The sequence below is a fragment of the Stegodyphus dumicola genome, chromosome 6, assembly GCF_044657685.1.
Source record: "Stegodyphus dumicola isolate Sdum_Otavi_A_Nest chromosome 6, ASM4465768v1".
In the NCBI taxonomy this organism is placed as follows: domain Eukaryota; kingdom Metazoa; phylum Arthropoda; class Arachnida; order Araneae; family Eresidae; genus Stegodyphus; species Stegodyphus dumicola.
The window spans coordinates 222697782-222711591 of NC_140773.1; the positions used below are offsets into that span (position 1 = coordinate 222697782).

Sequence of the window (13810 nt, forward strand, 5' to 3'; positions counted from 1 at the left end):
TGCAAGTAACAGCATCTAACTATTAAAAATCAAATATTTCTATGTTCAACTTCTCCCTTATTTTTTAATCATTTCTATATTCGGCATATAATGTGCACTCATAAATTTTGATCTCATTTTTTTGTATTAAAAGTACACATTATACACCAGAATATAAGGTAATTTTCAATGATTTAATGAGCCCACATAAATATATAATAAAACAATGAAATTTTGATTAGCTCTGAAAATTAAAATATGATACTTACTACCACTTGTTTCCACTTTCAAAGGCACACGTTCAGCTATACTTAGGAGGAAATGTTCAAGTTTATCAAAACCCAGATCTCTGACATATAATGGCTCATTGCAGTTAATCTGTAAAATAGAACTTATTATTAACAATTATCTATAGATGGCTATTTCATTGATATTGTGACCAGTTAGAAATGGATGAATAATCACATTTAATATTTGGTTTAAAAATTGTTAATCTAAGTAATTCAATGAAATTTTATTGCTCCATTAAACTGTTCAAACAGAAACATATAAACTGTACAAAAGAACATAGTCTTCCAAAAAATATTCCTTAATTTAGTTTTACAATGGAACACTTTGAATTTTGAAGACAAAAATAGAAGTACTTAAGAGAAAATTTAATATGTATTGCATATCTGCTACCTCTGAAACTTAAAAAAAAAAAAAAAAAAAAAAAGAGAGAGAGAGAGAGAGGGAGAGCTTTGATGCTGCACTGTCATGATTTCAAGAGAATGCCACACTTATTTTATTCACTTTTTAATGCACGATTCAGGTTATTGAAAGCTTTATAATGTGATTATGATATAAAATGTATGAATATTTAATAAAATATTCTATATTTCATGTTTTTTGACTAATTTTACTTAAACTTCCAGCACGCGTGCTTAGCAATTTTACATGAGCGCACGCGCGTCGTAATTTTTACGACATTCGTTACTTTATCATTTTTAGCACGAAAAAGACCGAAATGAGTGAATGTTGATAATAAATTTGTTAAGAAATAAAATAATAATCTTATTATTGCAAAATACAAATGATATCACATTCAAATATAAGTAAATTATTTTTAAGTTCTTATGTTAGTGAGATGGAAATGATGTATTTCATTATAGAACATTTTAAATTTATTATATAATAATTATATTTTTAAATCGAAGTTAATTTTAATATTCATCAAAGGCAAGTATAGACAAATAAAAAAGGAAAAACACCTTAGTAGGAAAAAAAGTCAGTTTAGCATTACTTACTTCTGCAAGGAAATTTAGTTCTTACTGGTTACAAAAACGCACTTTAAACTAACTTTAAATATATTTTTATTTATTTCTGAAAAATAGACATAAAAGAAAATAAGGAATTGAAATTGCTATTGTTCTCCCATCCACAGGTTTTCTTGTATTCCTTTTCTTCATCATATAATTTTTTAAGAATGTGAGCAAAATCTGCTTGTTGCACATATTTTTTTTTCACGAAAACTGATATAAAATTTACAGAGCCAAATGTATTCAAATTAAAATAATACACGGCAATTAATAACACAAAATTACAAAATATTTGAGAAAAAAAAAAATTTCCGAATTTTCATCCACGAACACGCGCGTGTCGTAACTTTTAGGAAAAAGCTGCCATGTAGCACAAATGTCCAGTTAAAAAAAAAAAAAGTCAAGTGACTTCCTGCTGGCACACTCCACGATACGGGGAAGGGTAGAAAGGAGGACTAGACGTCTGAACTTCGATATGCGAAAAATGTGCATTGAAAACTGAATTTGTCATTAATTTTGCGCATACGCACATGCTGGAAGGTTAATTATGTGATTTTCTTAAATTTTTTAGCCAAATAAAATCTTGAATAGGGAAGAAAAAGCTTTTACTTATCAAAGAAGTTTTAAATATGATGAAAATAAAATTACAGTACTTTTAGATTGTCTGCGTTTTGAGTTCCACTGGAATTCTCCCTTTTTGACAAATTATACATGCAACAATAAATATTTCATGCACGCTAGTAGAACAAACACGTTTGAGTATATGCAACTTTACACGCTTTATATTTAACTGTCATTTTGCCAAACTGGATGTAAAAATGTAAATACTAATCGCATAATTCTGTTCATTTTTTTTGGGGGGGAGGGGAATATTTCTTTTTATTACTATTTATTATAAGAATAGCATTTATGAGTAATAAATACAGCCAAAACCATATTTTTTTGCCAATGTCTTTTTATGGGGTGAGGATAATCTGAAAATACCAAAATTAGTAACTAAATAATAAAAGTAATTAGTTAAAACTAACTGCAAATTAAAAAAACACATAAACGAATGCAGCTAAAAGTACATAGGATGTTCCTTGATATAGTAAAAGTTAAATAGTCCAAAACCCTAGCAGACGTAAAGTAAATTATCACTATGTCTGAAGTAATTACAGAGGGTTTGAATATATAAACTTTTTTTTTATTTAAACAGAAGTTTGAATATCAGTGCTAACAAAATCAACCACAACTCATGTGATGCAACTAAAGAAACAGTAAATTTCAATGTAAAACATAGGCTAACAGTCAAAGACTATAAGTTAAATTTTAATCTAAGCTGGCTCAATAACTCTACTGGTGCACCAAATTCAAATGTCGGCAGTGATGACACAAAGCCAAATAAACAGGGTTCGTAGCCATATTTTAGTTAAAAAAATAAGCACCTATAAGCACTTTTGAAGCACATTTAAAAAAAAAAAAACAATAAGCACCTGTCTAATTACATTATACACAACTGCATAACCTTACAAGAAAAATTAGACTTGTAATTTAAAATATGAGAAGTGCAGTATTTATTAAAAGAGAATGAGCATTAACCTCAGCCACGGAAAACAAAAACTTTTTTTTTTAATTTTAAATAAGAGTTCAATTTACAGAACTAGTTTAGAATGAGAGAAAAAAAACTATGCAGAACTAAACTATATCACAAGATTTAATGATGAAATTTTAGATCAAAATAGAGAAAATAAATAATAATATGCCATATTTATTGTATTCGCTTGGCACCTAATAATAAATACAATTTATTTTTCCACTCATATTAATATTTAAATAGTTTAACTTAAATCAAAATTCTGAACATTTTCTAAATTTTTATCGCATACCAGTTTTCCCTTAACATATATTGCAAGCAAAGTAATTTAAGTAAAAAAGAGGAACATTTCTGAAATCAGAAGACGGGAAATTTCTTCATGCAGTCGTCCTTTAACAGTAAAAGTTTAACTAACCTGCATACTCGAAAACTGCCGAATATTTTGGAGAGTTGAGCTAACTGGGAAAAAGAGGAACCGGGAAGGGGTAGATTGTAGCAGTTCTTTAGATTTTTGGATTAAATAGTAAAACTCTTTTAAGTGTTCATAAACAAATCTCACTGAACATCAAAATTAATTATCTCTGCAAAATATCGCAAACGTTATTGCGCAATACGTGCGTCATAATTCTTCCTTACGTGATATTTCACAATTGGAATCAACAGCTGCCGGTATTTGGAGAATAAAGAACTAAATAAAGGAAAAGAATAAGAGACTTACTAATCTGGGTGATTTTTCATTCTAATTTTGAACAGACTGCTTTAATTTCCAGAATAGAATCATTCTTTGCTTGTGTTGGTAGACCACAGAACGTTTAATTCTATTCAATCCAGATTAGGGGGGGGGGGAAGTTGCCTGTTTTGCAGTGAACTGTAACGGTTTCAATATTCGCAATTTTGCAGAGAAAGGGGAGAACCTCCCAACCTCCGTACTGTATAATGTATTGGAAAAAAAAAAATTTAATTATTTTGACTATTCGATTGCTTTCCCCATTAAACCATTCCGAATATTATTCCTTAGAAAGTTAATCTCTGTTAAAACACACTTACACATTTCTGGAAGTTTATCTGTTCTGCAGCAGTTACTGCAACTATATTATTATAAATATTCATACATATACTCATCATATAAGCATAATGATCATAATAAACGCGAATATGAACTGACCACGTGGAAGAGAATTCAAATTATTAAAATCTTGATAGAAATTCAAACATGTGTAGTATTTTTGGGTGGGAGGAAAAGAATACCGAATGTACTGCAATTTTCTACCGCTTTCGCAATTCTTTGACCAATAGAACGACATGCACCAAAGGTTACGTTAATGCAGAGAAAGGGGGAAAAGCTATTTCCGGGAGTATGATTCACTATCTGAAGTTCCATCTAAGGAAGAAATGTTGTTTAGTTTCGGCTTTGGTGTAGAGAAAAAATGCACGTTCATTATATATATATATATATATATATAAAGCTTTAAAGAGAAAGTAAGGGCCTTTATATTTTATTTTCATATATAAGAACTTATAAGCACTTGTAAGGACCGCTACGAACCCTGAACAAATGTATCAGAGCTGGTTGAATTAACAGAATGTGTCTGTGAAAGGCAGAAACACACTGTTTTACAATTCAAAAGCCTCAGCTTAAATAGCATTGAATTAATTTTCATTCTGGTGAGAAAACTGAAAGAAATGATTCACAAAATTTAACTTGTGTTTATCACATCTCAAAAGTGCAACTTTAGACATATATTAGATTTATGTATAGCATTATTCTAACATACGTATTTTGACATGAAATTTTTCTGAAATAACACACCAAGTTTTTTCCATATTTCGATTCTGAAACTCGCCTAAGTAGTTTTTGAAAAATTAGCTGTCAAAATTTTAGCTCCTCCATGTTAATTGAATTTGGTATATATTCATTAACATTTCATTTTTTTTATTAAATTTATTTGATTCTTCCTTTTTCATTTCAAAATTTAGGCTCATTCCAATTAAAATGTGCCCATTTTTCATGATTTATTCTTAAAATTTGTATTTTTAAATAATTCTTATAAATTTTCGAAAAAATTTTGGCATGCGAATATATTATGGCAAAATATGCATTTTGTCATAAAGTTGAATTTTTTCTAAAATGACTTGCCAGTTAGTTTCTTATTTGGATTCTATAATTCAAATATGCCTAAAAACCAAATTTTCTACAATATGTAACTTTTCGTTTTTGTTTGTTTGGGGGGGGGAGGTAAAATTTGGTTTGACACTTAAGGTGTAATTTAGCAATTAAGTTTGGTGCGCTTTCTTCCCTCTTAACCAAGACTAATTCACTTTGTGAATTTCTTAATTTATATTAATCTTTTCACATTCCCTTCCATTCATTCTGCATATATGGGTAAAACATCTTATTTCTTCTTTCTTGGAAATATTTTTATACTTTATATTATACTTTTTAATCACAATTAATTTTAGATATTTTTAAAGAATTTTAATTATTTGAATTGCACATTGAAATGTATTTCTTCAAAAAATTATTTAAAAAATTTTATTTATTCATTCAGATTACATATTTATTCATGTAGATGCTTTTTCTGAATTTGATTTTGGTAATGTGAATTGCATTTCTTTTGAAAAAATACTTTGTGACTGAGTATTTGTCACTATACCTTTAATTTGGTTTAATTAATTATGCCAAAGCAAGTGATTATTATCTGCCTAAGAGGAGCAATGCCTCCATGGAGGACATTTTAAGGGAATCTGGATCATATACATATACACATAGGAAAACCCATGTGCCAGCCCATTTGCGAAGAGCTCCGGGCTGAACTACCAGTATTCTGCTGGGCTGCTGGAGGGTCCACATTCAATAGATTTTTATCGTTGTTGTATTGTCCATTTTTAACATTAGTGCTGGTGTGTTTTCGGATCTTTTTTCGTCCTTGCAGGATACACTTTAAGTTGTTGTCCTTAAGTTGTAGCCATATGTATAGCTCTAGAGCAAATATTAGCTACACATTACAAGCTTGCAAAGGCAGTCATTTTTTCTGATTCTCAAGCAGCCATTCAATCAAATTAGCTCTGTTGAATTCCCTTTAATATCTGAAATTTTGTAATGTAAAGAAATACTGAGAACTCTCACTTTAAAGGGGAAACAAATCATTCTCCAGTGAGTGCCTGGCCATTGTGGCAATGAACAAGTGCAAAAAGAAGTGCCAGCTTACTACAGCATCTTAATACAGCCATTTTTTATTAGAGGATTAAATTGTTTTTTAAAAAATTATCTACATCTAATAATATCTTACAAGATCTTCAGACTTATACGGCCTTAAATAGTTGGAGAAGGTTAAGTCCTTCTCTTACTCCTGACAGCACAAGATGCAATGCAGTTGTGGCTTTTCTACAGGACATGGTTGCCTTGTCTGCCACCTGTACCACATTAAGGCATTTCAATTGATCCTATTTGCCCACTTTGTGATACTGGAGAAAAAAATGGACAGGGACAATCTACTAAGATGTGGGGCTCTTTATGGTCTTACAAAAGAGTCAAAGCACTGGGAGGAAAGAATGCTCTTTGGGTAACGATTAATGTGCTTTAATTCTTTTCTATTGTGTGTAACCTTTGCTTATACGATTTTAGTTCTTTGTAACTTTTTGTCCAGAACTGGAAATAAATAAATTAAAAAAAAATTATCAAAGATCGAACTTTTGAATTTTAACAGGGAAATCAAAGACTGGCTTTCTTGTTAGAGCTAATAATAATTAAAAAAAAAAAAAAAACTGAAGAGGATTAATTCCCTCAAACTTACATTTCATTGAACAGTACATTAGTATAAAATCAGAATGTTGATTTTTATAATAAGTCAGCAACTTTGATTAAGACTTTTGGCAAAGCTGTCAAGCATAAATTTGTTGCTGAGTATGAATAACTTTATATGAATTTGGTGCTTAGAATTTCTTTTTTACGTCAAGTTATTATTTCACAGCCACAAAAATGTTCTAGTAAATTAAAGCATTCTAAAGGGCTGCTTAGTATGTAACTTTATTAACAGTTTCTACTGGATTATTTCTATGAATTCAGTAAAATACAGATGGCAGTTATTTAAACTTTCTGATGATGTTACAGTGAAAAATTGGAATTTATTCAAAACTGTAAATGAATTTCATTGAATATTTCTAAGATTAAAGAATTATTTTCAGAAATGTAAAAATATTAGGAATACTAAGTTGAAAATTTTGGTAATTATTACTGGATTGTTTCATTGGACCATTTATGTTAAAGAAGCTGTGGACTAACAATTCCGAGCACCTGCTGGACTGTTTCATCATCGATAAAGAAAGAGGATCATAGCAGAACCCTTTGTTAATAATCAAGTGAAGGAAATATGAGGTTTAACATCAGAGAAGCAATGGCAGCATATCCCTGCAAGATAATAATCTGGCTGAACTCCCTTCTAGAAGTTGTTTAAGTTGTTCTGCAGAAGTTTTGCTTAGATCTAGATAGTGAAAGGCCCCACCATGGCCTAAACAGTCTGAAAAAAATTGGACTGTTTCTGAGATTCAGATAAATGTAGAAGAAGGTTTCTAATGAAGCAAATTATTCGATTGACAGCTTAGTTACAGTAATTCTTTCAGAATTCTACAAATCCAGGTCACACACTGAAAGAATTGTATGTTCAGGAATAGAAAAGCCGAGAAAAGGCTTTTGTTTGTTGTAAAGAAAGAATCTACAAAAATCGAAGTTTTTAAACTCTTTGTTTCCATTGGTGAAAAATATCTAATGAGACTGAAGACAAAATTCTTACAATGAGAAGATACAGATAATTCCATGTATCCTATATTTTTACCTTCTGATCATCGTGAAAAAAAGTTTTCCTACTGAGGTGGACTGCCTGAAGCTTGTTTTATTTGATTTAGGTTTGACTGGCCATTTGGTCCAAGTTATTGAACTGAACGAATTATCGAATATAATAACATTATCCCTTTTGAGATAGTGTGCCTTTGTTTAAGCTGTTCCTTCTGGATGAATACGAGTTCAAAGGAATCATCCCACAGGACGGGGCCTTTATGTCGCTAAGCCTAATTTTAGGGAAAAAAAAAAAAATTGCAGAAAAATGTTTACGTCCTAACATTATAACTTTTGATACCATTTTAAATTATTATTTAAGCTGTCATAGATGTTAAAATTATCATTTAATAATCTTTTTCCTTTACTTTACATGAAAATGCATAAAAAATTGCTTATTTTGAGAAAGAATTTTCAGAAGCACTAATCAAAGTGTTATTAAGTTTTAAGTGATACAACACATTAATAAACTTCAAAATTAATTTTAAAAATACAAGAAAGAGTATTTACAAGAAGCAAAAAAAATCTTTCATGGGAAGTGGAAGGCAGGTGCTCAGTGAGCTCAGTCTCTGACAATGTCCATATCAGGATCATTAGAATCATCACTCTCTAACTCTTAAGGAAATAAATCATCAATCTCATCAATGTCACTAACTGGCTCATTTATCATGCAAGTAGATTTTTTCTCTCCTAAATAACTCCTGGTTGCCATAATAAACTGAAGTTAAGGCTGTCCAAAATAACGGGAAGCATGCAATATAAGTGACAAAAGCAACCCAAAGTGTAATAGAATCATATTTAAAAGAAAAGAATTCAAAGTGATATCAGAAATGTTAATGTTTATACCATGTGGTAAGTTAAAGAGCTGAGTTCTGTACATTACGCTTTCCCTCCTCCCTCACAACAGCCGACACCAATGTTAGGCAGAATGTGATGAAAGTGAAGGTCAGAATCCTAAAAGTATGTTCAGTTCAAAAGTTATAGACACAGGATGCCACCTAGTGGTCTAACATGGTTCAGCTTAAAATGCATATATGCATCACCCCTTCCTTAAGCTCATTCTCTGGTGATGCATGGGTGGGACACCAGGTTGTGAGAGACGTTTGTAGGGAATGATTATATGGGACACAAAGAGTTAAAGCTGCAAAGGTGAAAACAACACACGATGGTATCCTTTAGAAGGGTTGGAAGACGACAGATTGTTCTCATCTGAACAAAAAGGCAAGTTAACGTTTATGATAGTAAAGACATTAAGGTTCCTGATTAAGATACTGAAATTAAATGTGGTAGACAACTGTAAAACCTTCACCTTATGATTATTTCTTATTATAATTATTATTATATAATTGTACTAAGTATATTGTTGTTTAGCTCCTTTGTATTGTATTTGTATTTTGATTTATGTTCCACTCTCCATAAATCAAACGGCTGGAGCCAGACAATGTCGACAGTGGCTCTAACTGTTTGGTTGGAGCCAGGAACAGAGATGTTGCCCAAAACCAAGCAGTTGTGCAAATGCACTTTTTCATTATAAGTTATTTTTCATGATATGGCAAGACTGTATTTTTAGTTTCTGTTCAGAATTTTAAAAAGGTGGAATGGGTTTTTATTTTTATTTTATCTAGGGTGGAATGCCCGTTTTTATTTTGACTGCTTATGTGGATTGCCAGCTTTATTATAATTCCTTTTTACTTTCTTTTAATGGAGTATCGATTCAATGAATGAAATCACAGCCTCAAAATATTATTCATAATGTACAGTAAAATACAAAAATGACTTTTCCAGGGAAAATGGACATAATTCTAAAGCTAAATTCAGTTTTGAGTGCTGCTACATAACAGCAGCCATTTTTCCATATTAAATTTATTACCATGTTTTCAAAGTATTACAGATAATATTTAATGCTTCAGCTGATAGCTTAAAATTAAATCATTAGTCATGTTTGTACAGTTCTTTAGAATTTCTTGGCACATGCTCAATTTCCAATATTATATTAAATAGGGAAAAAAAGACAGACTTGGAATTAATTTATTAAGAATGCAAGTTATATTTAATCAAACAATTAAGGGTTCTCTGCTTAAATGATCAAGTGGCCACCAGAAGATGGAATTCAGGGATTCCTATTCTCATGATGGGGCTTTCAGCTGAAAAGATTTTATATTTCCCTAAGTTTCAAAGACATTAAAATTAGAAATATCCATGCTTCACCCTGGATTTGAACCCAGACTCACTAAGCCTGCATTAATTACCATACCATTTAAACCAGGCTTGGAAGACACAACATTACTACAGGCCTTAGATGAAAAGCTAAAAAGCAGTCTGAACAAATGATAAAACTGTTTTTACACTGAAACTGCACAGATTTATTAAAATGAACAATAAATGCCTTTTCAACCCTATTTTTTAATATATATTATATAATACACAAAAATGATAACATAATAATGAACTTAAATTAGAATAATATTTTGTACACTTCCACATTATTAGCAACTGCAGACTACAAACATATAACACAAAAAATGAAAAAGTATTAGAACAATGCATAAGAAAACATGAAAAATGTAAACTGTATAATACTTACACTATATACATGAAGAAAATTGTCTAAAGTAAGGCCTTCAGGATAGCCTTGCAATATTTTCCTTGTATTCAGAATAATACTTTCAATATGAAAGATGCTGCCATTTGACAGATTAACATTTTCAACAGCAGCTGTATCTATTAAGCAGAAAAGTCCATTGAAAAAACTAAGGCTACACGTGTTTAAATATACATAGGACTATTTTTCAGCAATATAGAATTTTTAATACACCTCAACAGTTATTACAGAATAAACAAAGGAAACAACACTAGATATCCAATATATGTATGGTATTTTAATATGTTGATCACTCTGAAATTTTTTAGACAGAAACACACAATATGCACTGAAAAACAATTATTTGTTAGATATGTAAATTTGAATACTTGTATATCCACAGACAATAATTTGAGCCCAGAATTGTAATTTATCTATTGTAGAATAACATTTTAAAGAAAGGTAAATGGAGCTGATGCGAGAGCATTATCGTGCTATGATTTTCTAACTGTATGGATGGTAGCAAGGTTGATTTTGTGTACAAAGAGGGCACAGATTCTATCTAATACAGAAAGTAATGGAAGGGATGATGATATACATCTAGATATCCAAATGAGTGAATTTTAAGAACTATTTGGAAACTAAGATTCTTATACTGTGAAGGATTTATATGGCTTCTTTTTCAACTTTAATTCATTCTTATTCAAACTTAGTTGGAATTTATATTCACAAGCAAAAAGAAATATATTACATATTTGTTTAGAACTGTTTGCTCCCATTGGTATTCCTCTCACCTGCTGAAAGATCTTATTATTGAATTCAATGTAGTTATTAAATAATGCACAATTTATGTAGTTATTAAATAATCCACAATTTAGGTAAGTTTTCCATTTTTCAATTCAAAGGATGTTAAGTATGTCAGGAAAAAGTTGTAGGAGTTGCATTAAACTAGTAAAAATTTCTTTTAATGGTAGAGAAGTCATAGCAGTTAGTGTTCTTGATTTCTAAACTTTTAAATTTGGTTGAGAACTGGTGTATTATTATAAATAATCCAATTATAGTTGTGTTGCTTGTTAACTAATTGATGAATTAAAATACAGATTTTCTTAAGTTTAATTGCAAATATGTAATCTAATATATTCTTTTTATAGTTATTTGTACCATTTCCTATAAATCTAAATTTGAGTGGTGATAGATTTGCTAATCTATATGCTCTTCCTAAATTCTACTGTAGCTAGATGGTTGTGAAATTTGTAGTTAGATGTTTGTGAAATTTGTAGTTATAAGAAACTATTGCTTTTAACTTTTTTTGCAATGATATTTTTTTGTGTATTGGTAAGTTTGTAAGTAATGGCATTACTCAGTTCAGTATTAATTAGTGAGAAATAAAAAATTTTCAAATAATGCTGAGATTATTACTGGCTTTGTCAATTTTGGTAATTACGAATTTTTGTTTCAAATCTTGCAATAGAGAATTGAGAAAATTCTCTGGTAAATTGCTGCTAAATTCAATCCTCCAAATTCTTTGCTTCAATTCTTCTAACACTTCATGTTTCCAAGCCAAAAAGGTAGAATTTGGAATATTTAATTTCCCTACTATAACTACTAAACTAGTTTTAACTATGAACTCATCTAGATTTTTTTTTTTTTTTTTTGAAACTTTTTGAACTGTGATTTTTGCCAATTTTCAGTACTGGTCTAAATTTGGTGCGTTTTTCCATTCAATTTCTTAAAAGTTTGTTTTGAACTATTGTTAAATTGCCAGTAACAAAATGTTTATGAAATTCGGCTACGTAGTCTTTGTATTAAAGCTCTTTGTAGCATCAATGGCTGTAGAAGCTAGATCATGGTGGTTAATTCGCAATTTGCTAAGAGGTTTTTGATACTTGACAGCTGGTGAGGTTTGTACTTTTGTAGCTGGAAATTGTTGTTGACATTTTCTGAAATTTTTGCTGAACTGAATATTGTCATAGTTTGGATGTAGGAAGTTGATTTTGCAGTAATATTTATTGCATTTGTTATTGGTACAGAATTTAAAATTGCAAAAATCTATAACAAGGTCTTTGATCATATTGTGTCCGGTAAAAATGCTGTTTGACAAATTTTATAAATATCATTAAGAATTTGTGCTTACAAGTATGTAACCAAGTACAGTCAAAAGTCGTTAATTCGGACACCCATAATTCGGAATGATCTATAATCCGGACCTCAAAACTAAAAACTTTCTGCGCATGCACCGCGTTTACACATGCGCATAGGCGTTTACGCGTGCGCATAAGACCTTTTACGACTGCGCATATGAGTGTGCGCAAGTGCAGAATACGTTTTCGCGTGTGCGTTTTATGTATAATGGACGTATAAGCTAAAATTATCTAATTATCTATTTCAGTTAATGTTGATGATTGCGTTGTTCCTTAATTTTCGAATTGGATCCGGCTTATTATTTTTTGCAGACTGTAAGAGCAGTTTTATAAAAGTAAGCTTAAACTTTCGATTATATCAAATAGAATTTCCGATATATATTTGTTAATATGTAAAGGATCTAAAGCGAAAGTATGTTTTGAAATCCGAAATCTGTTTATCAATTTCACGCTGCTGGGGGGGCGTAATGAATTGGAAGTTGATCTGTCAGCACTATCCTTATCTTCAGCGCAGATGTTTTTATTTTATTTGGCTTATAATTCCTTACCAAATGTAGTATTTCATCTCGATATGCTCAGTCTTTGATATGATTTAAAACAAGTTCCTCGTCATTATAATTCGCTTCCGATAGCGAAGAAAGTGACAGAGGTTATTGAAAACGAAAAAATTTCGATTGACAAATTAGTCGGTGTTCTCGACACAGCAATTATAGGACTTGAACAGCGGAACTTTGTAACTGAACAAGAAATTATATCTGTTTAATAGAATTAAAGAGAAAGTATTATCACATGAAACGAAGCAAAACTTAAACAACTTACATTGAAAGAAATGTTTAATAAAGTAAACAAATAAATATTAAGCTTTTTCTTTTTGCAAATTTTGATACTCTTTAGATCATAATTGTTCTTTATTTCATAAATTACGGTTTCGTATTTTTAATTTTAGAATTTCTGCATGCCATCTTACGAGATTTAAACTGATGATCTATAATCCGGAAAAATCGATAATCCGGACTCGCCGAAGTCCCGACGAGTCCGGATTAACGACTTTTGACTGTAATGATATTTTTTGTGAAATTTTCAGTAAGAAAGTAATTATTAATATTATCGTTTAACTTTCCTGTATCTATTATCGAAAAAAATTAACTTTTTCTGTCTATTACCAGCTCTCGTTCCTTGTAATGTTTTTTACTGAATAATTTGAAATGGCTGTAAGTTGGAATTTCGGAATTAAATTCAATGTGTTGATTCCATAAGGTTAAAGTGTTTTGAATTTAAGCATGTAGAGTGACGTGACTCTTGAAATAATCTTTCTTTATACCAATCTTCTTAAAGAAATTATACAAGCTTTTCAGTTGCATGCTATACTGAATTTTTAGCAAAATTCATATAATTAAAAAATTT

General features: G+C 30.3%; 1 protein-coding gene across 4 annotated transcripts in view; it reads right to left on the reverse strand.

Annotated features, from left to right (window-relative positions):
• Nucleotides 1–13810, reverse strand: part of LOC118192573 (tudor domain-containing protein 5-like) — a 113850-nt gene that overhangs the window by 57725 nt on the left and 42315 nt on the right. For all 4 annotated transcript variants that reach the window (XM_035363568.2, XM_035363565.2, XM_035363566.2 and 1 more), the window contains exons 6-7: nt 10269–10405; nt 249–357 (exon numbers count right to left, since the gene is read on the reverse strand). In XM_035363568.2, the coding sequence (XP_035219459.2) occupies nt 249–357; nt 10269–10405 (246 nt within the window). The remainder of the gene's footprint in view (nt 1–248; nt 358–10268; nt 10406–13810) is intronic.